This window comes from Mugil cephalus, chromosome 6, assembly GCF_022458985.1.
Source record: "Mugil cephalus isolate CIBA_MC_2020 chromosome 6, CIBA_Mcephalus_1.1, whole genome shotgun sequence".
NCBI classification, from domain to species: Eukaryota; Metazoa; Chordata; class Actinopteri; order Mugiliformes; family Mugilidae; genus Mugil; species Mugil cephalus.
Window position 1 is genome coordinate 10,520,767 of NC_061775.1, and position 27,344 is coordinate 10,548,110.

The following is a 27,344-nucleotide window of genomic DNA, read 5'->3' on the forward strand; positions in this document are numbered from 1 at the left end:
CATGTGGGATTTATTAAGCGAGGGCCGGTATATTTAGTGCCTCCGTCTCTTTTTGGGTCACACTGTAGTCCGTACTGTAGCCTCGTCATCTTTTATTTTCATGATATTCCTCTTCCCGCCGTCGCAGATCAGAGCCTTAGGAGGTCGCCATGGCGACAGGGGCCGTTTGGCCTCGGCCCAGGTTCTGCTGTGGCGCTTTAGATGGTCAACAGGGTTGATCTCAGAAATAAACAGACTTGTTTAAATGCTTGCAGCCCACAGATTGTATCGCATAAGGGGAGATTTACCTGCTTCCAGCTTCGAGACGAGTAAATACGCATGGGATTTATATGTGTTGTTGGGAACAGAAAACCATAGAAACATTTCAAACTGGAACTGTGTAAATGAATTCAGCGTGGCTGGTGGTTTTTGTCCCCTAAATGAGTCTTAAATGTATTTTTTTTTTTTTTTTTTTTTTTTTTTTATATGCTCTTCTGTCTCGTGTGGAATTTGGCAGCTCCGGGGCTGCTCCCCTCCCTCTGTTCAGACCGAGCATTGTGTGTATGTCTGTTTGACTGTGTGACTCAGAGTGGTTGTCCCGGTGTGAGACTGTCAGTTGCTCAGTGCGTGTCATGCTGTCAGGAGGAGAAGCTCTGTGTGCAGCCTAAACTCCAGGGAATTGTTGGTGACTCTGGTTTATTTGACTGGGAACAGCACAACAGCTCAGGTAAGTCCCAGATTGATCAACTCATCTCAGTCAGTGATGCTCTTGTTAATTGTCTCTCTCAGCTGATCTTCACTCTAGCTGCGCATCATTATAATATAAGGGTAATTGGGTAATTGAGTCACTCCTGAATGGAAGTCATGTTGCTGTCATCTCATTGAACCTGACTGAATCAGAAGCAGAAAACACTTCATTGCTACAACATTATTATTACAAGGAATTTGGTGGCATTTTTGTATAAAAAATATAAAAGAAGATAAAAATAAATTGTTAACATATACACACACAAATATAAGATTTTAGTCTTTTAGGAGACTCTGGATAACTTTATTTATTTGAACAAATTAACAGAGAAAAGGGAAAAAAACTTGTTTGATTTTTGTGAGACCTGTCATATAAATGTAATAAATTAATGTGTGTGTGTGCAGAGAGGGACATCCCTCTGAAGTGTGTGTGTGTGTGTGTGTAACTCTCAGCTGCTGCACATGTCATGTCTGTCACTATTTTATTCTTTCTGTCACAAACCCACAGAAACGCATACGTTTGGGTTTTATAGGTATAGTTTTCATTATAGCCTCATGCAGGATTCTTGCTCACCATATTAGGCGTTTGTATTGGTGCCCATGATGATTCATTCTGGACTATTTGTCTGCTTGGCACATTGACATATACGTCTGCTTTCTTGTAAAGCCTCATTGGAAAATGCCAGTCGATCACTTAAAATTCCTTGGGAGGGAATAAAAGGACCTGGTCGGCTTCCGGTCAGGCTGCCGTCTGCAGCTGTTTGCTGTCCAGAACATTCCAGTGAACTCTGACCCGTGATCTTGTGCCACAATTAACAGGGCTCCGTCATCAGAAAGCTTCTGCTTCCGCACTGAGCCGGATTCCTGCATGTATCATCATTAACCCGGACAATTCAGCGCGGGACATTTCAGCGGACCTTAGCTCAGAAATGTTAATGAATAATTTTTTTAGCCAGATGACAACACTCAAACAAATGTCTGCAGTGTCTACAAGATGGTTTGCACGTTCAATGTAGAGTTTAATGTTGCGTTAATCATATTAATCAGAAACACATAGCAGCTAAGACATTTAAAGAAATGCCAATTAATACGGTAGTTCAGAACAAATCTGAGTGCTATTTGAAATCATTTAAGCCACGACAGTTCAACAGCTTTTTTTTGAAAGTCATTACGAACGAATTAACCTTCAAAAACAGTTAAGTCTACAACCTTCTCAGTTTTATGACAACATCAGAACTCCAACTAAATTAATATTTAACATGTGAAGCTTATGATTAACATATTAGCAAACAGTGTTTTACACCTTCATCCCGTGTACGACGACAACATTAGCATTAGTGCTGTTGTGGCGACATGAATGAATGTGAGTCTTTGTTCTGGTCTTCACTGACTCATGAGAATAATAACCACAGTGGTGTCTTCAGCTTCCAGGGCTGCTAAATTTAAATGTTTGGGAATTTAATTTAGTCAAAGAATAGCTTTAAAGTGTTGCCTGGTGCATCAGAAAAAAACATCCCGACGACGGCAGCAGCACTGAAACCAAAACAATGAGCTGAAAGATGGAAAAACGGAGCAAAAGTTGAGTGTGTTCACTGGTAATGTGAACATACTCAACTTTTTTTATTAACATTTTTTATTGCCTTGTAACCAGAGTTACAATACTCATCATAAACAGCTTTCAACTTCTAGATAGGTGCTGTAGTTAAAAACAAATTACTGCGTCGCAAAAGCCGATAGGACATGTCCTCAGCGGACCTTGACTTTCTTAATGGGAGTTTATGGCAGTCTATCACTGAGCTGTTAAGATGTTTCTCTCTGCGCCCAAGTAGCCAAGATACTGTTCAGATCAACAGTGCCGCCACTGCAGCTCGTCTAAAACTGCTGATCCAGTGCAGCTTTGAGTGCCGCTTTGATTTGTTTTGATAAAATACATCCTGTGAATGAGGGCTATAATGTTCTGATGGCTACCTTTAGTCACACATTTAGTGGAAGGCTAACTTATGCATTATACTGGCTAATGGAAATGAATCTATGAAGGGAGGCTAGGATGGAAATGAGGATTTTGCTTGAGAAAGCGCTTATTGACCTCTCATTTAGCCTTTTAGGCCTGGATTCATTGGTTGGTTTAAATCAGCATTCGTGGGAATGTGGAAACCCAGCGTTCCTTTTTACTTGTGTTTGCATAAATTTCTCTGTCCTGGGTAATAAAACCAACATTGCTCGCTATAGAGTTTGGATAGTTTCAGTTGACCTCTATTGTAGTTTGTAATTAGGGATAAAGACAGCCTTGGGGCCGCTCTCGTTGTCCAGTTCAACTTCGGTTTGCTCCTGTGGTCCATAGGCTCGAAACTCAACGCCGAGAGCCAACCTGGGAGGATAAAAAGAAAGACAAACACGTCTCGGGACGTATCCGACCCGCGTCTTCTGTCCCGTATTGATTTGTCAAATGACCCGTGGGTGTGCGCTCTTTGCGAGCCGGTAACTCCCACGTCTCGTCAAGGCCGGTGGCTGCGGCGCCCTCCTCCTTTCTTCTGCTCTTCCCTCTGTGCTCTGGCCTCCGCTCATTTGGGTTTGTGGTGAAACTGAGCTTTGCTTCATAAAATTTTCCATCAACAGCAGCAAATAACAACAGGGTCAGACGAGGAGAAGCACGGCCCTCGGCACGCACTGCCGAGGCCACGGCAACGGGCTCTGGTTTGGCCCGTCCCGTGGAATGCTCTCCTCCTCGGTGTGGGACTAGGTTAGCGCGTTAGAGCGCCCAGTGATATCTGAGGTATCATCTGGCCCCAATTGTCCCAACTGAGATGTGTATAATTGCTTTCCCACACGCTGTTATTGTTCAGAAACTCGACGACAGGCTGTTTGATGGGGATGGTGGGATGTTTAATCACCATCTTGGCTGGGTGCCTTTATTGGAGGTGGGGGGGATGAATGAAGAGGTGAGGCGTTACTCATGAACCCCATTCACTTTACGCTGTTCCCTGTGCATGTTCTGAATAGTTTTGTTTTATAATCGTATTGTGTTAAGAGGAAATGGGTGGTAAATCTGCGCTCTGCCAAGAAATTTCTGCTTTCACTCCGTTTTCTCAGAGCACTGAGTGAGCGGTATTCCAGCACACCCTGCTTCCCCTCCAAATGAGGCCATTGATGGTTGAATTCCTTCTGTGCCTGCCGCACTGTATGTGACTCAACAAAGTCCTCATACCCCCGCTGCACAAAACAACCCCCGCCGCTTGGGCCTATCACCATGTTCAGCACATTCCGCTGAAATGGAGAGGGGATTAAATAAACATTACCATCTGTCTCTGAACGCGCTTACTCAATAATTATGCAAAAATGGTAGATCATTAAGTTTGATTAATAAGGGTATTTTTTTTGTTTTTTCTTTCCTTAATTGTCGTGCTTGTTGGGGATAGTTTGTGCTTTCCAGTTTATGCTCAGAGGAACACGGAGTGACGAGTCCTCAGCCCTGCTCTGTGTTTCATCAGTCATGTGCCCGAACAAATTTCCATTCCCTTTCTTTACGGAGCAGATGGTCCGCGTTTTAAAAGGAGAACACGGGACACATCTGTACCGAACCAGAGTGGAAAACTACTGGAGACATTTAATGAGCGATAAGGCCGCTGATAAATGCTTGAATTACTGTTTTTTTAATTCACACATGCTGCCACATGGAAGCGGCTCATGTTCGTCTTTCCTCTGATCTGAATAGATTCCGGGCCACCCCAGGAAAAACATACCCCCCTGCCGCGTGCTGGCCTTTCCTCGCTGTTAGTTACACACATGCACCAAGCGCTCACTTACAGTACCCCCATCACAAAAACCCATAGTCATTAGTTTAATGATGTCATGTGTTACACTGAGCTCTTTCCTGCATGGGTTTAATTTAACGGCGATCAAGTGCTCTCCCTATATTGCGGGGGGCTGGTTTGTATCGTGCAGGCTACATCAGACCCCGAGCACATGGCAACAAAGTCCATTGTGAAACATTTTTGATTAATGCGGTGACATTAAAGAAAGTTGCGGGGTTTAAACAACAAAAGAAACCTGAATTGCCCCAGCAAATCCCCACAAGACGTGGCAGCCACCCAAATGAGTTGTTTTCCCCTCTTCTCCTCCTGCCTATAATTCGGAAAAGTGGATTTCAAAACCACACAGACATATTGGTTTGCTAAAAAAACAAAAACAAAAAAAAAACTTTTTTTTTACTGTCAGCTGCTGACCGATGTTAATTTCAAACCAAAGGATATTTGGCTTGTGATCATTTAAGACGGTAATGTTACACAGGATGTTGTGTTGTTGCCTTTCTCTGTCTGGATTGATGCGTAAATAGCTGCTGGGCTGTCTGTTTTTTTTCGAGGGCTGACACACCAGCGGATAATATCTTCCTGTTTGTGCCACGGCCGGCTCTTCGCCGACCTCACGCCACGATCATTTCGCTATCCTTTAACACGGTGCCATCTGGTTTTAACGACAGAGCCGGCCGAGCGTCTTTTTGTTTAACTTTGCCAAGTGATGAGACAGAGCAGGAGTGTTACAGCAGAAACAGAGTGACAAAGCTCTCCACTGCTCCACCTATCACTGATGCCGATGAGTCGCTCGGAGTGATGTGTCTCAGTAATGACAGACCACATCGTGTTTTTTTTGTCTGTCTGACCAGGCCTGACTCACGCTCGTTCACCTCCCCTTCCTTCACTTTCTCTGTCTCGCACGCCGTCAGGTGTAAATCCTCCGGTGTGAAGTGTTGTCTGGATATGCTGGCTGATTGATTGCTCTTTTGAACAAGAGTCAGCCAGCCTACCAGAGGGTATAAAATCATGTAATGCGCCGTGCAGCGGGATGTCAGGAATTTTTATGCCGATCTGCAGGATGGCCGGAATATCCTCGGGTCACGACTCTGGACGGACGGAACAGCTGCTCTTCCGGCATTTCGTGAATTTCTGCCCCTCCCCTTCTCGATGAGGAGGTCAAGAGTTGAACGCGAACCTTCAAGCCTTCTGTTTTAATGGGGTGTTGAAAAATGTACTTTAAAAAGAGGATATTAACGCTGATAAAAAGCTGCACCCCCCCACAGATCACTTGTGTGTATGTGTGGGTTTGAAGGAGCGGGTGATTTGACCCCTTTTGTTTGATCTTGTATTTGATGTGGTGACATGGTGCTGGGGTGGGGGTGGTGGTCTGCTTTAATCATAACCCTGTGAAGAGAGATGAGACGGGAAAAAAAAACTTGCCAAAAAGCCTGGCTGTGTTGTAGACTTTCTCATCCCTCCTGTGTTAAAGATTAGGGAACAAAGCCTGTGTTAGGAAGCCCCAGGGAGGTGGTACAAGGCCGAGACGCCTGCCTAGACACACAGGCCTCTGATTGGAAAGAGGGAAAGGGTGTTTCTGCTTCCCGTAACACGGCGTCTTGTCAGCGCCCCAAGGCTGCTGACGTTTGGCAGATATGGAAAATCAGACATGCCCACAGGACGCGTGTGAATGACTAGTCATTAATGTTGATTGGCAGGCCACCATCATATTTGGAAGAGGTGTATTTATGTTCATGTAGTGGAAGAATGATGGCTTTTGCTCGTCAGGCCTGTACTGAAAGAAGATGTAAAGCACTTTACTGGAATACGTAAAGTCTTTACTGGAACAGTTCACAAGCTAATGAAAGTTGTTTTTTACCTTCTCTGTCAGGTGGTTCTGTGAAGGCCGTGAGCTGCACAACTCTCCTGACATACAAATCTGGAGGGATGGTGACCTGCACACGCTGGTGATTACCGAAGCCTTCGAAGACGACACGGGACGTTACACCTGCGTGGCCTCCAACAGTCTGGGAGCGGACAACACCTCTGCTGAGGTTTACATCGAAGGTCGGAAATAAAATGTGCCACGTTCACATTAAAATTACAATACGTTAACAATACGTAACATGGGCTGCATCTACTGGCTCTATTGTGACTTCCACTCTTAGAAATACGATTAATCACGATTAAATATCATTAATTTTTAATCTTTATCTTTATTTTGACATATCGTTATTAAAATGTACAGATTGTTACAATATAAATACTAGAGCTGTATGATATGTTGATGTATGTTTTCTTTATGGCACAAAGACAGGTTGCTGTTTTTATAGTGCAACTGATCTCTCAGTGTAAATGTGTAACACTGATGTACTAGAAGATGGAAGAGCAATATTATACCTGCACAGATTTATTAAAATCACTCTTCTAACGACGTCCCATTGCAGGGGTTTCGTCATCAGACTCAGAAGGAGAAGGAGGACAGTCAAAGTCCAGATCAGGAGCCATGCCTCAGTACGTGTGTTTCTGCATGACCACTTGTGACCCCACGACCCAGTGAACGCTGAACCCCTCGACAGATTAACTGAGCCCTGCGGCACTTAATCAAGTCTGCTGCTCGCTCCTATTTAACTGGGCCCCTAAAAGGCCCTTAAAGGGCCATAACCCCGACCCAATACATGGGCCACAATTTAAATAATAAGAGGTGCAAAAGGTGAATGTGGTAAAAAAAGAAAAAAAATCCCTGTCAAGGTTGTCTCTATGCACTTATTTCCAAATGTTAAACATTTTACCTCCTGCCACTTGTTCTTTCATTTTTGCTGAATCATTTTGCGTCGTATGAAAAGCAGCGTTAACTTACTTCTTTGAACTGCTCTGTTGTTAAGTTATCTGAAGAGGGCCGACTCCGAGGGCTTTCCATTCCTCTAAATGTTTTTTTGACTTTTATCCGTTGCATGAATCTGCCTCCATCTGGACCACTTCCTGATTTCTGTTTCTGTTTTCCTTTCTGTTTACACACCGAAGCCAAGATCCTTGATATCATCTTAATTGCCGGGGAGACGGTTTTCTTTCATGTATCATATTTTACCTAAAAGCACACAGAGCGGAGACATTCCTCCCTTTTTTCACAACATGTTTTTTTCCCCCATGTGCCGATTGACGCTGTGCTTGTTTTAGAGCTCAGAAGAAAATGACTTCAGTGTCCCTAACAATACGCTCATCGTCGCCCAAAACCCCGGAGGTCCTTCCTCATCGCTCCACTCTGGTCCAGTCCTTGTCTCAGCCCCCACCGCGGGTAAACCACCAATTAGACTGTGGAAAAAATAATAATCACCGAACAGACTTCACATGGTCAGATACTAATGGTGCGCTGTCTTCCAGATGCAGAGCCCGGTGTCTTCACTGTACGGTGGCGAGGCGTCAGGCCCTCCTTTATTTACAAAGGTAAGTCAGCCTGCGTGTGTGACAGACCAGTTCAGTTCAATTCAGAGACCCGAGATGTTTTCTTAGTCTGGTTGGCCTGTAAAACATTTCCAAAGGCAGACATTGTCTGAAATGTTTTATATGTTATAGCTTAGCGAGTTCCCTTAAAAGGAGAGCAACAATAGCCCAGACCATGAAAAGCAGCCACAGATACATGCATACTTAAATACGGTACATCATGCGTGCAGTTCATGCACGCATACTTACATAGAACCGGATACACATGTTCTCAGACTCTTTGACTTCCCCTAATAACAGTACGCAGTGCTGCGGCTTTCAGCAGTGGGGGTCAGATAAAACATAGACTTTGATGGCAGCTCCTCCGGCTCCAGAGCACCCTTTTTTTTTTCCCAGCTCAGACTCTTCAACACTCCCCCGGCAGCCCCCCGACTCCCTCCACCTCGGGCTGCGGGTCTTGTGACGGCGGGACGGAGACAGGCTAGGGCAGAGCTTCAAACGGCCCTGCCAAACCCACGAGGGTCAGGTCCCTTTCACTCTCATTCATTCAGTCAGGCCCTAAATCATTTTCCACTTCATTACAGAAAGACATTTGTTTTTCTTCACCCCCCCCCCCCCCCGCACACACACACACACCCAGCCCCCTTTAAAAACTGTCTCAGGCTTTAATCATCTCAACAAGAGGATGCTCGCCTCCAGTGAAGTCAGCGCTGTGATGTCACCCGTAACACACACCCACACACATACGCTGTCAGAGCCGTGATGTATGTTCCTGGGTCTTCCACAAAATATGGCCTCGCCAAAAAAAACACCCACCGACACCGTGGGCCTGTTGAGGGATTTACCAGTCTCTGTCACTCCGGTTTCTCCTTCCTGTTTTTTTTTTTTTCTTTTTTTAGTTCTACAACACAATAAGCAGTGGTGAGATTGTTTGGACAGTTGAGTTCATATCTGTAAAGAGGAGTTTCTGCAGTTTGTAGGGGGTGAGTCATTTCCTCACAGTGAGGAATAATGTAACTCACACAAAAGCTCAATCTTTATTCATTTAGAGTTGAAAGTTGAACAGTAGACAACATTTGTAAATTAGAAGCTATACTGTTAAAAAGTTGGTGGTGATCTGATAAAAAAAAAAAAACTGTCCCTGAACCGGATTGATCCTTTTCATTACCGGTTTCTGTCTCTTCCCACGACCTTGTCATACCACCCGCCAGCCGCTCCTATCCCCCGTTATCTCTCTTGCTTATTAATCCTTCCCATGTGCAGGTCTTGCAGGACGCCCAGGCATCTGAGGGCCAGGTGGTGGTCCTGGAGTGCAGGGTCCGTGGAAGTCCCCCTCTGCAGGTCCGATGGTACCGCCAGGGAAGTGAGATCATGGATTCCCCTGATTTTCGCATTCTCCAGAAAAGTGAGACACTGACAAGCTCATTGTAGCTGAGTGGTTTTTATGTTTTATTTATTTTATTTTTTTTGTGCATATGTGCTAACAATAATTTGTTTTTTCCCCTCTTCTCTGCCTGGGAATCAGAACCCCGATCTGCAGCTGAGCCAGGTATGTCGTCTCACTTCCCCCAGGGTCTGTCACAGTCTTGCTAAAGTCCTTTCATGTTCCCGTCCGCTGTCAGTGGGTGAAATTAGTGATGGATTATAAGCTTTGTCTGGAGACTGATATTAAGCTGCGGCTTTAGTCGTGACTACTTCAGATCACAAGTTAATAAGCGTGTTTCACAGAACTCTCATTATCGCGTGTGCGACAGACAGAGGGAGTCCCTGAGAAAGTCTGAGACACGCACACAAAATCACAGATAAACAATGACACACAACAATTTATTTCCCACCTGTGTTACTCAGGGGTCATTTCAGGTGTTCCCTCAGGCTCTGAGTCAGACGAGTGAGACGTCTTTGAACATCTGCATTTCGGTGGTTGGGATCGTGTCTGTCTGTTCCTCATGAATAGTGGCGTCCGTGCTCGCTGCTCTCAGTGGGTCTGAACAGTGACTCATCAGTCTACACAACAAATCTATGATCAGGTTTATCCAAACTGAACTCGTCCTCCTGTCAGTCTAGTTTCTCTAATAAATCTCATTACAAACAAGTCAAGTATCAGCACATCACTGCGCTGCGTTACGTTTGAGTTCTCTCTAATCTCTAATCTGTTAACTTTTTTTTAACTCTTGTTTGTCTGGTGACAGATTCTGTCAAGTGTTTCAAGATGTACTGACGGTGGTGGTTGTTTGTTTTTTTGTTTTATTAGAGGAGATCTGCACCCTGGTGATAGCAGAGGCCTTTCCAGAGGATGGAGGTCTGTTCAGCTGCATCGCTTCCAACCTCTATGGCTCTGTTAACAGCACAGCACAGCTGACTGTCAATCCAGGTAGGTCCAGGAGTTTGTCAGTCACAGTCTGTCACAGCTTGAAAGAGTCAGTCGATTCAAATCAGCATGTGGGAGTTGACAGGAAACTATACGTCCAAGGCTTATGAAGCCTTAAGATGTGATTTTAGTTTTAGCAGTCAGCGTCTCATAAGTAATTTCATATGTGTGCGTCGTGGCAAAAAGAAAACTTTGACTTCAGAGTCAGGTTCTAGGCCTTGTATTAGTATTTCATAAAGGTGTTGGTGTGAATCATTTTTGAAGAAAATCCACCAGTGATAGATAGCCTAGCTTCACATTTTTAGTCCTTTAATGGCTGATGAAATAATTTGTTCTGCATAATTTGAAGTGTTGCTGGTTACAAGTATATCAGCTACAACAAAGGTCTTTAACAGGGGGTCTGCGAAATCTTTGGTTGATTAGACATTTTTTATATATTTTTTTAAATTTCCCCCCACAAATTTAAATTTCTTTAAATACACATTAACATGAATGCAACATGTTTTAGTAAAGGAATAAATGGAGGCAGAAGACCCCACTGTTGCACATTTTTTGGAATTTTGAACCTGTGTATTATTTGAATAGCTTAATTATGAATGCAAAATGAAAATAATATACACAGTAAAATCAGCATACCCAAATTAACACTGTAAGAGTTGATTTTAACACTTTTAAAGTGTCTATATGGGTCCACAACTCAGAGTGTTACCTAACACCAACCAGTGTTATTTAAATTTAACACTTTTATGTAGTGTTAGCAATCAAATCTCTCAGAGGACTATTTCTTTAAGAGTTACCCCCATAACACTTAAAAGGTGTCAATATAATTCTTATATAATCCTACAAAAAAATACTTGGAAAATAAATTTTGCTGAAATAAGAAGGTAGTCATGTTTGGCAGTTCAAAAACATTTATTTTCAAACTTGCACCACAAATATAAGAACATGCAAGGCACAATGTATGTAGCGTTAGCACCACTTTAGCACGCTAGCTAGCAATTCCGAACCATTAGCATCATCTTATCACGTTTTATATCTATGGTTACAAAGTGCATGACTCGTCTCACTCAGACAAAACGTCAAGTCAAACGTACCGTTTACTGCCATTACTCACTTTCTATGTTACAGTGAGACCAGGCAAGCATGCTAACCATGCTAACCTATAGCTCATTAATCAGGTGTTCGGGTGGTTAGTAACAGCGCAACGAGTTTTGTTTCCATGGCTCACCGCTGGAAAATGACTTCGGGTGCCCGAAGAGTAATGGGGACGGGGGGCGTAAACACTTGAGGTGTTAAATACAGTATCAGAGTTTAGAGTAAGCAGATCGGAGTTAATATTTAAACATTTACACCTACAGGTTTGATTTAGTGACACTTCCTTTTCACACTCGGTTTTGACAACAACTATTTATTGACTGAGAGTTAATTATAATGGATTAACTCTACTAGTCTATGTCTAGTTTAACACCAAGAATTCAACTCTTCTCAGTTTACTGTGTATTTTTATAAATAGCACTGGGCTATAGAACACATATAGTGGGTAGGGGGTTCCTACTTGATCCCTCCATCAGTTTGGGGTCCTTGGCCTGAAAAATGTTGAAGAGCCCTGATCTACTCTTATTCGAGTATAAGGTCAGATCCCTTTGACAGGTAGATACTGTATCACTGTAACAAAAAAGCCAAAACATAAGCGTTCCCTGGAGGTCCTGTGGCTTGGACTCATTTTTCAAAGTTGTTATGGTTTTGTCTTAACAAGACCACCATTTTTCGTCCTGCGCATTATTGTGTCTGTATTTGACAAAGGTGAGAGGTGTGATTGCTGCAGGTCACAAATATTTGTTTTGTCACAGACGGGACTGTGTGTGTGTGTAGCACAGGACTCATACACAATTTAACGGAAAAGCTGAATAAACAGGAACTGAGCATGAGCCTGACTGGACCCAGCTGCTGCTTGAGATCAGCCGTGATGCAGTTTTTGTGTGCGTGCGTGCGTGCGTGTGTCTGTGTGTGTGTAATCTTGATGCACTGAGGTATGTGGTGGCCAGAAGAAAAACTAAACACTAACATCCAGAATTTTCCACTTTCCTCTTGTTTGTTTGCCTCAGCAGCCGAGGACTCATCCAGTAATGGCATGTCTGGTGATAGCTCAGGGTTTGAGGATGCAGTGGCTTTCCCTCCCCCTCCCCCTCCCACCGAGATCAGCCTCCTGGAGCTGCCACCCAAGATGCAGCCTCAGCCCAGCGCGGAGGCTCTCCATATCAAGGAGCTGGAGATCTGGCCCTGCGTGTCAGCTCTGCCTCCAGTACACATGAGCCCGGAGGTGGAGGACAGCGACAAAGAGAAAGAGTCCATGCAGAATGGGCAACTCCCAAATCCACCATCACCCCCCAGCCTGCCTAAAGAGACTGCGCTTCCACCCCCACCTCCTCCTCTACCACAGCCTGACCTGACAAAAGATGTCCCAGTCACAGCCCCATGTTCAGCCCACACGGTACAAGACTCACTTCCAGCCCCAGGCAAGTTGTCCCCATCCCCCGGGAAGGACGGTCCTCCTCTGCCCACCAAGCCGAAACCAAAGCTGTGAGTACCTATCCACGTCCCTGTGCGTCTGTGCCCCGGGGGCAGGCTAGTCACCAGGGAGGGCTCGTGGGATGGAGACGGGCGGGGAGGTCGGTCTGAGCTGGGGTGGAAGCGATAGTGTTGTGTCTCAGCTTTATGAAATGGTTAAAGGGGGAATCCCCGGTCATTCACGAACAAAAGCATTCCCCCTTTCCTTTATGTTGGTGTCAGTGTGGCATCGTGTGTGCCAGGGCCAGTCTGCCAGCTGCTGTCTGTCTGTGGCTGTAAACAGATCTGTGTGGCTTTTTGCTGGATGGCTCCTATTGTTTCTGTCTGACCTCGGACTGCATGCCCAGCCCAGGACAGAGCCATTGTGTTTTTTTTTCCTGATCACCTTTTTTGACCAGCTCTATGGGGATCAGGTAGGACGTCACAGCTATTAGACAAAGGCTGAGCATTGAATGGCTTTATTTTCAATAGTCCTCAGGTCACACAGGTCATGTGTGCATGGGTTTTTTATCTCCCTTTCATTTTTTCCTTTTTTGGAAAAAATATAGAAGCAAACTGAGATGATATATGGGGGAAAAAGGGGAGGGTTTGCATGAGAAAGCCAGAGGACTGCATTTAACAAAACTCCACAGTCAGACTCAAATTGCGATTATTAATCCCGAAGGGTCCAGGATGCCTCAGTGATACACGCTCACATATTGGCAGTGTACTAGTTCACTGTAAGCGAGTCTTAAGATGTTTTATTAGCTTCTCATCGTTTAACCTATTATATAAATGGTTTCAAAGGTGGCAAATTGGTCCATTTGTCAGTAGTTTTCTCCATTCTTCTCCATCACTTTGGCCCAGATGAATGTTTGTTAAATTTATGCCAATATTCATAGTTACCTGAAGATGAATCAAAATGACTTTGGTTAGGTCCAAGGTGGGGGCTTTGGATATTTGTGGTTTACGGTAAGGTTTGTTTTTTGTTTTTTTGTTTTTTTAAAAGTATTGCCAATAGTAAGCTATCTACTCATGTACCCTTCAATACGAACTGTAGTAACGACAGTGAGCCCCTCCATAGCCACTCCATGTTGTAGAAACATGGTACACACTTTATAGTTTATATATCTAAAGATGCGCAAATTTTCATGTTGTACAACCATGTGGCTGAAATATGTGGATCCAGTGCTGTACAACCTGGTGCAGACATCATGGACACCAGAGCATCTGATGCAGGAACTTTTGCCCTCACTTTTTCTAGTACTTTAGTTTATGCATACAAAACTTCACTTTGATTTTTTTTCCCCCATGCGTGCACACACAACTAAACCTTATACATCCCAAACATCAACATTATAGCATTGCTGAACTTAGCATTTAGCTCCACTGCATCAAAAATACAAACTGTATTGTACTACCAGCATTTCAAGTGGACATGGAGTCTTGTTTTCGCTCTTCTGCCTCTCACTTGGGTTTGTTAGATGATTCATCAGCATCGCTGTATTTAGACAGTCCGGTCAGTATAATCCATCATCAGCCGTGGATGTTGCTAGATGTTGCTTACGTCCGACCGCATGCAGTTTGGTTTCGGGGCAGTGAAGCTCAGCTCTTGCTTTTGCGCAGTCAGATTCCCCAGCATGTTTCCTGGATTTGATACCTACCCGTGGGTGCTGTTGCATATCTGTTGATAAAATGTTATGACTTGTTAATTCTGTGCTTCCAGAGCTGAGAGTGTAGAGGAGGAGACAGAAAATTACAGGTAAATATTTAGCTGTAAGGGCGATGCTCTGGAATTAATCTGAGCTGTGTCACATGTTCTGCAGCTTTTAGCGCTTTGAGATACAGAACAGAAGAAGCTTTTTTTTCCCCAATTTAAATCGGTCCGCTTGAGAAATGATTGCGCAGGACATTATGTTGTTATGCTATTTCCTTTTGCCATTCACAGATGCATTTACAGAATTGTACAGTACTTGCACAGTAACTTGATATTGCAGGAACACTGCGTTGCTTTTCATGCTCAGATTTGTTTTTTTTTTTCTGAATAGTTTTTCTGAGAGTAAAGCTGCTTCTCTCTGAGTTTTTCCACAATAACAGTATGAATACGCCACTAGAAACAATCAGCTTCCAACTGTGAGGCAGTTACGAAGCGTGAACCACCCCCTCTCCTGCCCTCTCCCCTTTAAATTCTGTAATTACACAGTAAAAACAGCAGCCCTGCCATTAACCAAAGGTCATGTTTCTGCCAGACTGAACCCTGCTTCCTCAAGTAGCCCATGTGAACGGAGGCTGACCGCTGTCGACGTACGGGGCGCCCCCGAGCTTATCGTTCAGTTCATCACATCCTGTTTGTCGTGTGGCACATCCCGTCGAGGCCGATGTGTTGTCTCGTCCCCGTGAGCCACGCGCTGCCGAGAAACACCAACAGAGCGCTTTGAAACGTAATCCAACTTTGTTACTTTAATTACTTTAATTACTTCTTTTTTTTTTTTTCATTTTACGGGTGTTCTTTTTAATAACCACCAGGACTTTCTGACAAACCACTTTGTTAAATTGCTGTGAACAGAGTGGAAACTATGACCTCAAAGTCTTGTATCTGTAAAACAAGGCAATATCAAGAAATGGCTTTTGTTTTACTGCATTTAAACAAAGCCAGTGGGGGTCAATGTATGGATGGAGTTGTGTTGTTGGAGCGAGCAGTTCCCTTTGCTTCCGGGGTTCATTCATAGACTTTATTTCTGGTCTAGAGTTCTGTACATTTAAGCTAACTCCTGTGCAGATATCCCCAGTTCAATTGCACTCTTAACACTAGGGTTTGTAATGATTGTAGAGACGTGTTCGTGTTCAGAGTTGGAATAAATTGTTCTAAATCATAGGAATAACATGCTGGAAGCCTTGTAGGGGATGATTTTTGCTTCAGTAGTACTGAGCCGATGAGATGGAGGAAGTCGTTGTGTGACTTGGCAGGGCAGGCTGGACTGCAGGAGACCTGAGCTGTGAAAACAGACCTGCTGCTTTCCTGTGCTGAAGGAAGACAGAGCGGGCTCGGTGGGTTTTTGGGTCTGAAGCCTGGCAGTGATGCCAGACATCGGTGTAAGAATCAAAGGAAATTCTCAGGGGAGAGGCTCAGGTTGTCTGGTTGGATCTGACCCAGTGTTCAGGTTCTAAGGGAGAAGTCTTTGACCACAAGGCAGTGAAGAGCTAGATGTCGGCCTTCCCCCGAAAAACGCTGTCTCACTGTATGTTCATCTGGAAGCGCTTCGACGCATAGATACAAATAATATTTGGGTTCTGTGTTGTAGTCTGCGAGTTTGATGGATGGATTATTTTCAGACTACTGTGAGCGGGATAAAATTAACTGGCGACAGCCATGTTTTGGTTGCCCTCTCATAAACGGCTTCGAAGATTAAGCATACAAAACAAAACAAAACAAAAACAGGGATGGGTTATGTAAGGCAACCAGAAATGATTCTGGCATTGGAAGCCTATCCGAGCAGCCTGGAAAATAAAGGCTCCTATAGACGAGTCTGAATAAAGATCTTGAGCGGCTGTATGGCAAAGACGCATGGAGACGAGGCATAACTCATCTGCTGTATCTCAACATAAAACTTTGACCATGTTGGACAGAGTTATGGTCTCTCCTGATTCAGCTCACGTCTCTCCAAGAGTTAACTGTACACATGTGGCTGTAAAGTCCTATCATGATAGACTAATAACACCTGGAGCTTGTAAATCTGCGAGTCTTCACACTCATGTGCACATGTTTCTGTGTTTGATGGATGGGCTGGTGTCCAGTGTCAGTTTGTCTAGACCGATAAAGGTTTGTGTTTGCCTAATGTGACATTCCACAAGAACGTTTAGCATATCTTAGCGGATGACGCATTTTTGTTTTTGCTATTATGAGAGGGAACAAGTAGAAAAGTCTGCATATGATCCAGCACTATAGAGGCAACGTGGAGAAGACAATCGCTTTACGCGGCGTGAAAAGCAGAACTCGTAAAAGGAGACGACACCCGAAGCTGGAAAGACGAAGGTGTGACCACCTCCATGTTGTCTGCGATAACAAGGGCAAAGCATTATATTATAGGTTGGTATGATGTCTGGGTGGGCGTAACATGGAGCACAAGTAGCAGAGGCAACAATTATCCTCAAACCATTCCACATCTTAATCTCTCTTTCATAAGACCGGGAATCAACTTTGACAGCTGAAATTGTTCTCTTGCACGGACTTCACCCCACATAATGCTTTTAACGCGTGAGCTAAACTCTCACTAGCAACGTGTCTGCGGACATTTTTTTTTTCTTATGCGGCTCCACAGTATTTTTTAACTCGGCGTGATGGAAAACAGGCACGCTCTGCCATTCAGCAGGACCTTAATTTAGACTTTTCTGATCTTGGTGTTTTTGCAGAAGTTATATATATATATATACAGTGATGGTTTGTTGAAGAGATGCTATAATTATGACTGAATGATTTGGTGATACAGTATGTGGGTGGCTAGCATAAAACCAGAGAGTTAAAAGAAAAAAAGACAGACAGAAGTTGTGTGTGTGAATTAAACAGGCCTACTGTAATATGCCTGTACTTGATTATAAATGTTTTTGAACTGAGTGCGAGCAGAAGTACACTCGGAAAGTAGAGGTCCATCTACATAAATATCTGCTTGACTCAATGGAGGGAATTACACAGCCAACAGCCGGAAGAAGGGGCGGGGGGGGCAAGAAATTATAGATCAATAATGTCGGGACATAGCTTGACATTGCTATTTTCTGCTGTGATCCATATTAGGATATTAATAAGAATCTGTTTGGACAGTAGAATTCAGTGGAATAACTATTAGCATACACAAAGACCGAGTGCACAACTGCACAACACAGCGTAAGTGTGTCACAACTTTCAGTGTTTCCAGAATATACATTAATGCGGCCTGTACCGCGTGAAGGTTGACCGTGCACCTTCCACGTCATCTGACATAATTGTCAGAGTGCTGTGATTAAACGATTTCTGCAGTAGCTCCAAGCCTCTGCCTCTGTAACCCCAGTGAGGTTGTTGTCAGGGGAACAGCATACAAACTAAAGGCAACAAACGGCTCCTCAGCAGAGCTCATTAGTCTCCCTCTTTCACACACGCACACAAACGCTAAACCGCTACTTTACAGCGTGTCTGCAGCAGGTGACCGGTTGGCGTCTGTACTTAGTAGTTAGTAGATGTTTTTGGACGTTGTTTCGCCTTAAAGCGGAATTAGCCGTATATTTTCTCTGCGTTGCTCTGCTGAGCAAGGAGCTCTGGCTGCCAGGAGTTGTCGCATATCTTGTGTGTGACTCAGAGCTTCCTCTCAGCAGTGTGTTTGTGTTTACGAGGTGCAAGTCATGAACTCTCTAATGAAGTATTAACAATCACTTTCTTGTCGAGGTGTTGCTTGTGGTTTTATGGTGAGAGGGAAACATGCATGTTAAAGTACCACATATGGCACTGGATACACACTGAGAGCTCTGCTTGTTCGCTCGACACCATCGTCAAACGTCTGATGTTTAGAATGAAACCGTGTTCCGATAGTGAGCAAACGGGCAGAAAAAGAAAGTTTGTCGGGTTTGCGCAACTGAATAAAAAAGTGAAGTCACTGGAGACGTGAGAGAGCAGGAAAGCAGATAATTTTCACATTGGCCTCCGGAGTCAGAGATGGGCAGTCCTTAAAAGGACATGGGAGACACAGGATTGGCTAACAAAACAGACCAACAAACCACTGGATTGGTCGGTCGGGCTAGAATGACCGGCATGGAATGGAGAAACTTTCCAAATAAGGAAGAGAGTTGTGGGAGCTGACCTTCATAACACAGAGAGGGAGCTGGAAGTTTGAGGGGTGAGCAGAGGGAGAGGGAGAGGGAGCGACGAAAAGACACATGAGGGGGGACGAGGGGAGCTAAAGACCAGGGTGTATGCTTGGGAGTTGACAGCATGGAAACTAACCGGCTTCAGCTCTCCTCTCACAGACAGCAGACTGTGTTTCCCAGGAAAGCAAAGCCCGGTATGCTAAACACTGAGAAACACACAGATAAATACACATTACCCTACTTATACACACTCAGAGAAAGACATTGTTTCCGGATGAGGTCGATCAACCTGTGATTAGATCCCGGAGCACGTGGTGAGTGTGGCTTCATGTGTGGCAACAGATAGCGTCTCCCTCCAGTTCGACCACCGCACTGCTTCCACTTGTGGATCTTAATTAGAGGGCGTAATGGTGTGTACAAGCTCCGCTCTCATGACATGACTGTCACCGAGAGACGACGTGATGACCCGCTCCGCCTCTGCACAGTGTCAGTGAATCAGACCGACGCGGGGAGCGTGAGTCGCACCTTGGGTCAGAGGAAGAAGAAGATCCTCCCCTAAAGCTGTCTGATCTTTCCCCAATAATCACACGCGCGCTCACAAAATGCAACACAAAACACCCCACTGGACCGGATCCCTCCTACTTTCCATCATCACGCCGTGACTCATCAGCCGGTTGGGAACACGCGCGCTAAAAATAGACGTCTTTGACACAAAAATAGAAATGATAAATTCCTACAAGAGATAAGTTTCATCCCACAAAAATGAAGCAGAAAACTTTTATTGCTGAGAAACTGAATACTCGTGAACATATTTCAGCGAATGAAGCCAGATCTGTGGTTGCGATAGGACTGTTTTCATATACACACACTGACACCAGGAGTTTGTCCGTCACTCAGATCACTCAAAAGGTTTAAAACTGTGCATGTTCCGCAAAACTATCATGTTTCACGGGCTTGGAGTTTAGATAATAGCTTCTTCCTGTGCTCTGTTAACGTATGAATGGTAGATAATGTTTCTGCGTGACCTGGTTCCAAGAGGCTCCTTACAATGGATGAATCTCATTTGATAGAGATGGTTAGAGACTTGTTCAGATGATTCATTTCTCAAATCTGTCTCGGACCACTTCTCTTAAGTCATACTTATTGTATTGTGTAAATAGTAGATTGGGTTTTTTCCCTGTTATATGTGTGGCATGGTGCGAGTGCCTGTAACTGTTTGGGATGAATAAAGGATCTGTCTATCTATACTTTCTCACAGATCCTCAGTCAGTCAAGGAACAATATAAACTTGAAAGCTAAAGGAAATAAGTAAAACGTAAAAGCAATAAGATGTGGGAGTCCCTTCTCTGGTCTTACTTGACACTTTTTGATTTTTAAGTCTGAAGGGAAAGCTCCTTGGTCATACATCTGCATCAGTTGCGTTAAACTAATTTTAGGTCGGGGGCCACATACAGACCAGTTTGATCTGTAGGGGACCAGACCAGTAACGTAACCGCATAATAACCTACAAGTAACGACAACGTTTTCCATTTATTTTAAAGCAAAGAAGCACAAGTAAATTCGTAGATTGTTAACATTTAATAAACTATCATTTAAAAAAACTGGTGTTAAGAAAAATAAGTGCAATTTAGGCAGATTGCTGTTCAATCCTGAGTCTCAGTGTTGTGTTCTGTCCACTCCTCTTGGTAAACAAATTAGGACAAATTAGGAACAGCTGTTATTTTCATTGAAAAATTTCAGTCTTCTATGCAGTCTTTCCGAATTCATGCTGCGGGCCGAGTTAGATCCACTGGTTAGATCAGCCTCTGTTATGTTTGACACCTGCGATATATGCATACATATGCCTGCGCTCTTATTGTGAAAGAGGCCGGTCCTGGGCAGACTGCTGGGTTTTATTGTGAAGAGGAGGAGCTCACAGACAGACTGACTCATGCGGAGGGAGAGGGAGAACGACTGCGTCTGTCACTGTCTGGCTGCTCGCCGCTATATATTCTCCTCATACCTGGCAGCGCAGCACTGAGACACTGTTCACTCTCCTGAGGGGGGATATCTACAACCGGAGACCATAACACTGAAGGTAAAACTCTTTTAGAGTCTCGAGTGTAAACTGACTGTAAAATCATTTAAGTTGTGCAGGAGTGAGAGAATGACATGGAGATAGATAAGAAGGATGCCGCTCTTTAACTTTCAAAGTTTGAGCTCTGAGAGAGAGTTTCATTAAATTGTCATTAAATTTAAATCAGTGAGTAGAAGAAGAGAGAGGAGGAATAAAGAGAGAGGACTTGGTGGACTTCGCTTGTGGATCATTAAAGTCTAAAGTAGAATAAAGACAGTCATTTATTTTTATATCTTTTTTTTTTCATGTTGTACTGATTGACCAGCTCAGCACGTTAATGTTTAAATCATATGTTTCCAGAGTGGGTGTGTGGTTTGCTGGGAGCGTTTCGGAGGCTGAGTGTGATACCCATTCATTTGCCCTGGGGCTCTAGAAAGGTAGCGAGTTCAGGCTGCAGAGAGAAAGAGGGGAGAGAGAGGGAGAGCGGCATCACGGTGAGCTCGTTTGGCTTCCTCCCTGGCGTTGCGTCTGGCTGCGCTTGTACGCAGAGGTCCGTTTGTTTGCAGAGCTCCTCGCTGGAGTCACACGGATTAGTTAACACAATAGGGTCTGTTAGGTGAGAAAGCTCGGGTCTTACTCTGCCGTTACTCTTTCACTGGCTCTTTTTTTTTCTTTCTTCACTTTCTGCCTCTCTTTCTCTCTCTCTCTCTCTCTCTCTCTGGCTCTTCCTCCTCCTCTTCTGCCTCCACTCTTGCTGCTAATCCCATTTGATGGCGACGTCTTTCCCACTCCAATCCAGAGAAGAATGCCTTCAGCATTCCTGCTGCACAGAGAGAAAGAAAGAGAGAAAAAACACTTAGTGGAAAGGTGCAGGAGTGGGGAGAGGAGGGAGGCACGGATGGAGGTGTATAGAGGAGAAAAAAAAGCACTGATTGTGGAGAGACCCCTTCACCTCTTACACTTGGATATGAAATACGAGCCAGATAGAGAGTGAGGGGGGGGGGAACTAATAGCGTAGGAGAAAGAAAGAAAGAAAGAAGGAAAGTAGGGCAAGGCAAGAAAGTGGGTGATTGGAGCAGCCATGAGCTGTTGGTGTGGCTGGAATAAGAGAAACGCTCTGTGCTACGCTTTAAAGAGAGGGGGGAAAGGAAAACAGTCTGGTTCTGTTTTATGTGGTGTGTGTGCAATTAGAGCCGAGAGAATGAGAGGAGGAGGAGGAGGGGGGGCGGAGGTACCGGGGGGTGGGGGGGGGGCTGAAAATGGACATGGGGAGAACAAAGGGCAGGCTGAGGGAGAATATATCAGCCGGCGTGAATGATTGACATTAGTGCGTTGTGACAGTCAGGCCATTCTGTGAGTCTGACTGAAACGTTCCCGCAAGATAAGGATGGTTCTTTGCTATTGTGCTTTCTCTTGTGAAAGTGGGTGATTCAGACGTGAACAGGGGGGGGGATCAGTGCAGAGAGATGTGTCAGTTTGTTTCTCTTGAACTCCTGAATGACTTTGCTTGGTGCTTCCGTGGAACGTACAGTGGATTTCACAACGGATGAGCACTGTTTCCCAGCCGTCCGATTTCAGCGTTTAGAAATCTCCAACATGACACACTGGAGATGAGACGGGGGGGAGAGGGCCGTCACTCAACAAGACAGACGGTCTCCCGTCAGTTCAGACGTCTGATGATGCGTTTCCCGCTCCAGGGCTTCATGCTGACAGGTCGCCGCGGTGACGCAATGCCGGTCGCATGAATTCAAATGAGGCGGCCGTGAACCAGGTGTGCCTCGTCGCAGATAAACAACATCCGTTGATTGCGCGCGCGCGCGCTTTCAAGACTTCATCTCGCTTCCCCACTGACGTAAACTTCTCCCGAGTCCGAGCGTGGGTGTGGGTCAAGCTGTGTTTGGAATGATCTCACGCTGTGTTTGTGTTGTAGGTGTGATACCGGAGCTCCGTTTCACTACTTCGATATAAATCATTTACAAATGTGTTTTACCTGCCACAGGTCTTTGCAGAAATGTTCAGAAGGTGTAAGGCAAACACACGCTGGGTGTGTAGCCTGAAAGGAGCTCGCCCGGTCAGGCCCTTCCCTCGCTCGGCTTGTTGCATAATAGCCTAGAAAACGCTTAATGTCTATCATCTCAATTTTTCCTGTTTATAAACACCTCCTGACTTTTTCGGGGAACAAGCGCGGCCTTAGTTGTCCTCGTGTTGTTGTTTAAAGGAGGAAACCCTCATTAGAGACAATGTGCCCTCAACAACTTCCTGTTCTCCTGCTCGCGTGCTTCCTGTCATCAGCTGGCTGAGTCTAATAAAGCGGCTCCGTCTTTTACAGCCAGCTGCCGAGCCAACGAGACAGGCTGCAGATAAACCCGGGGGATGGCTCCCAACTTGTTTTCGATTGGAAGGTGGATGAGTTTCTCACGCACCCGAGTCGTTATTGCCCGGGAAGCAAAAAAAAACAAGCGGCACCGAGTAAACACCGCCGTTTAAAACGTCGAGGTTTCATTTATTAAAGCAACATGCTGCTGGTAAAGACCCGCTGCGTCTGGCACATCTCCGACTGATCACAGCATCGCAAGGCTGTAAAACACTCCTTCAATTAAGTTCCTGTCAAGCTGTTCTGGGGTCTGTTTATTGAACTTTTAGAAACCGGAGAGGCAAAGTTCCTCCTCGGAGCAGATTCCTTTTCTGCCAATCTCTCCGTTTCTCCCCTTAAACACAATCTAGAGACAGGATCCGGCCCAAGGAAAGTTTTTTTTTTAGGATGAAAACGGGAAGACTTAACGGCTTTGCCTATTTATACCACCAGAAATTGAGACAATGAGAGAGAGAGAGGGACAAGAGTAATGCTGTGTTACAGTTGGAATGACAGAGAGAGGAGAGAGCTGGAGCGTTTTCCTCCCAGCGAAGCGCGGTGCTTTGTCGGGCCAGTTGGCTCCGACCAGAACAGCAAAACACAGGGCCGTTGGCATGGCGACAGAGGAACACTTCCCTCCTAATTCAGCCGAGCTCGGCCGCAGAGACAGAATAAGTGAGAGTGATGGAAGACCGGTCGGCTTCTCGGGCCACTTGTAGAGAGCTCGGAATCCTTTACGCCAGGTGCAGATCAGGTCTCGGCGTGGACCGCGATGTTCTACATCACACACGGGATAAAAAGGCAGAACACATTTAGCGTGTGCACTTTTGTGGTGAAAGCGGTCTGGAGCCCGCTCCGCTGCAGGGTCACAGAGTCCGGATGACCCCTGGTCCTCTGCATGATGGAAACCCAGCGGGCCATAAAACTGCTCATGCATCTGCAAGTAGCACGGGCTGACCTTTTCATGCGCCTTTAAATATGAAGCTAATGTCTCAGTCTACGCTGGTAAAATTAGATTCCCGTTTTGCTAAATGGTATTTAGATGGAAGTCAAATGACACGTCAGTGCACTTTAACGTTGATGGATGAGGGTGTTATCGTGAGCAACTCGTGTGGCTTCCTTGACACACTAAGAGATACTATGGATGTATTATGATACAGTTTGGCTCTATGATGAATGAAGGTGCTTGTGGAGATGTTGCCACTATGTACGGGGAGTAAAGAGCAGCTTTTAAGGCCAGTGATGGTATTTAAAGCTGCCTCATGTACGTATAGAAATAAACTCCAGAAATATAATAATCTACAAAAAGAAAAAAAAAAAAAGATGTTTGAGGCCTTTCCTGCTGAGCCAGTAAAGCCGTGGGCCGAGGAGAGAGGGACGAGGCTGTGAGGAAATGAAGTGTGTTTCCTCTCTGCTGGAGCAGACGGGCAGGGTGCTTCTGCCTGACGCTCCGAGAACACAGCCAAAAAAGGAATCAAACCGCTGCAGAGCGCTGCGGAGCCTCGTGAGCTGCCAAACTATTCCTGTAAAAGCACTCTTTTGATGGAGGCCTCGAACAGGAGACCTTTGAGGAATGTAAAGGAAAATGTATACAAAGGGGGGGACACGTTGGACTGATTGTGTGCTCCCGCGGTCAGTTTGTCCCGTAAGGAGGGAACAAACCCGGAATGATCGCGATGGACGCTTGTGAACTGACGCCTGTTTATGTGGGCTCCTGTGGTCTCCTCTGGAAAGGAGCACATGATCAGAATAACCGGTCAGGACAGACCAATCAGTCATGTTAATGTTGGCTTGTGCGGTGGGTTTGTTACTCGACGCTACAACTGTCACTTTGGTCAGATATTCACTGGGGCTGTTTGCAGATGTATGCTCGGGGGGGGAGGAGGGAGGGAGCCCCCAAAGGGGAGGTGGGTTTCTCCGCATTGTCACAGATGAAAAATAGTCGAAACACTCGACTGATTATTGAACATCTGGAAAAGATTTGGGCACGTGAACTCGGTGGACTCCTGACAACATGCACCGCTGGGATGTACTGTATATTCTGAGCAGGCTGCCTGTGAAGCACTCATCAGTCTCGCGTACACATCGCTGCGTACTCTCCAGGGTTTGTAACTTTTCAACCTTTCCCAAAGACTCGCGTCCTTTTCCTGATCCTCAGCGCGAGCATCCGAGCGTTCACTTCGGCCCTGCTCTTGTTCAAAGCCAAAAACACTCGCACTCCATGTTAAGTTCGCATCCGCCGTTACGTGACCGAACTCGCAACCTCCCACTCTTCCGCAATGACGTGACAACGCGGTGGATTAACCCGAGCTGGGGGTGAGAGTGGACAACCACGCCTCTGAAAAACCCCATGCTTCATCACCCGAAACCGTCTTTGGCTAGATGATGCAGCAACATCATATTTTGATGAAACCGTTCAAACGCAAGAGGCCACACCTTAACCCCGTGGTTCACTTTTCATATTTCACAGATAGGAAGTCTGTCAGTCAGTCAGTCAGTTTGTCAGGATGAGCGGCTCAACTGTGAAACAACAGGAACAGAGCCTTTTTTTCTTTTTTTTTTCTTCTCACTATTACACTGCACTTCTGATTCATGTACCATACTTGATGGATTGTCAACAGTCTTGGCTCTCCAACAAGTCTTTGTTAAAGGCTACGGGCTGATAAACTATCAGTCTGAGCTGCTGCTGCCGTGGTTTCCTTCCCAGAAGCTGTGCACACACCACCGCTTCGCCCAAAGCTCTGGCCTAACAGGCTGTCACCTTCACAGCGTAAAGTAAAAAGCAGTTCACGCAGTTCAACTCCTGCTGACAAGTGTCGGGGCCGACAGCTCCGCGTTGATGTCATCCTCAAAATGCTTCGTGTCTTTGACAATTAACATCTTCACACGTTCTGTGCTTCGACCTCACTACCCAACATGTTGATTGGCATTTTAACTCTCCATTGATTATCCTCACATCTGGCATTCAACCTTCCTGCCAGTTGTGTTCTGACTGCAGCTGGATGGAGACCACGCTATTGTGTCATACTCAAACTGAAAACAGATGCATGATTTTTTATTTATTTATTTTACTCTTACCTTGTTATCAAACCTCCTCCATCCAATAAAGACGAATTCATTTGAATAAGACTGATAAGTTGACGGTAGTTTCTGATCGCTGTCACTCATCTCGCTGTGGTTCTTCCTCACAGGAACGCGTCTCAGCTGAAGCAGCTGCAGGACCAGATTCTGTTGGAGCAGCAGGAAGCCGCCAACTGGGAGCAGCAGCAGCAGCAGAACCCGGAAGTCCCACCTCCGCCTCAGCAGCTGCTCCGGGAAGCACCTCCACCTGCGCCGCCGTCTCCGCCTCTCCCCCCTCCTCCCTCCTTCCTGGAGCTGGAGAGCAGCACAGCCATGCAGACCAGCACGTTCAACTACGCCCGGCCCAAGCAGTTCATCGCTGCCCAGAGCCCCACCACCCCGGGCTTCGTCACCCAGTCCTCTGGCTCCTCCGGGTCCAGCCTGTCCTCCCCCCTGTCGCCCACCACCCCACACAAGTCCTTCGGCAGGGTCCCCATGCCCCCCTTGACCAAGGCCGGCAGCGTGGAGTCTCCGAGCTCGCCGTCCTTCCCGCCCCCGCCCCCGCCCTTCCTCAGCTCCAGCAACCTGTCCTCTCCAACCGGCCCCGGGCAGGACTTCCCTCCTCCCCCGCCACCTCCCCCTCCCCCCGTCGCCGTGTCTCCGGCCTACTCGGACATGTCCTCGCCGTTTTCGTCCATCCCCGCGTCCCCGGCCTCCAGTTTCCTGTCCTCCGTTTTGCCGTCCACACCTTCCACGCCCGGCAGCCCCACAGTCAACGCCCTGGGTCTTCCGAAAGGCAACGGGACTGTGTAAGTGACCCTCACACACATATTTCCTCATATATATATATATAAATATCAATATGTATCCGCCATCTTTAGACAGGGGAGGCGACCTTTCCTTCAGAAAAACCTGCTGCCAACAGGGGGCTGGATTTCTGCGGCTGGAAAGATGACATGTTGACATTTTTATACAGCGTGTTTGCAGAAAGATGCCCAAACAAATACATAAAAAGATCCTAGTGTTCAAGAGACATAGCTTCCACGTGGAAATAAACCATACACACAGAGCTCAGAGAGACGGCTGTGTCAAAATCAAATAAACACTTAGAGACTTAGTGTGTGCATGCGGCCATGCTATCCAGCGCCCCTTCGTCTAAACCCATTACTCGAC

The 27,344-nt window shown here is 45.6% G+C and overlaps 1 protein-coding gene across 7 annotated transcripts in view; it reads left to right on the plus strand.

Annotated features, from left to right (window-relative positions):
• The window catches only part of palld (palladin, cytoskeletal associated protein), a 49,697-nt gene that overhangs the window by 13,529 nt on the left and 8,824 nt on the right, over positions 1-27,344 (plus strand). For 3 of the 7 annotated variants that reach the window (XM_047587462.1, XM_047587467.1, XM_047587468.1), the window contains exons 3-12: positions 6,406-6,581; positions 6,962-7,028; positions 7,692-7,809; positions 7,896-7,958; positions 9,219-9,360; positions 9,481-9,504; positions 10,207-10,326; positions 12,429-12,903; positions 14,597-14,632; positions 26,303-26,980. In XM_047587462.1, coding sequence (XP_047443418.1) covers positions 6,406-6,581; positions 6,962-7,028; positions 7,692-7,809; positions 7,896-7,958; positions 9,219-9,360; positions 9,481-9,504; positions 10,207-10,326; positions 12,429-12,903; positions 14,597-14,632; positions 26,303-26,980 — 1,899 coding nt within the window. Of the gene's footprint in view, positions 1-542; positions 707-6,405; positions 6,582-6,961; positions 7,029-7,691; positions 7,810-7,895; positions 7,959-9,218; positions 9,361-9,480; positions 9,505-10,206; positions 10,327-12,428; positions 12,904-14,596; positions 14,633-26,302; positions 26,981-27,344 lie in introns of those variants that run through there. The other 4 variants (XM_047587469.1, XM_047587463.1, XM_047587464.1 and 1 more) reach the window with 4 other exon arrangements.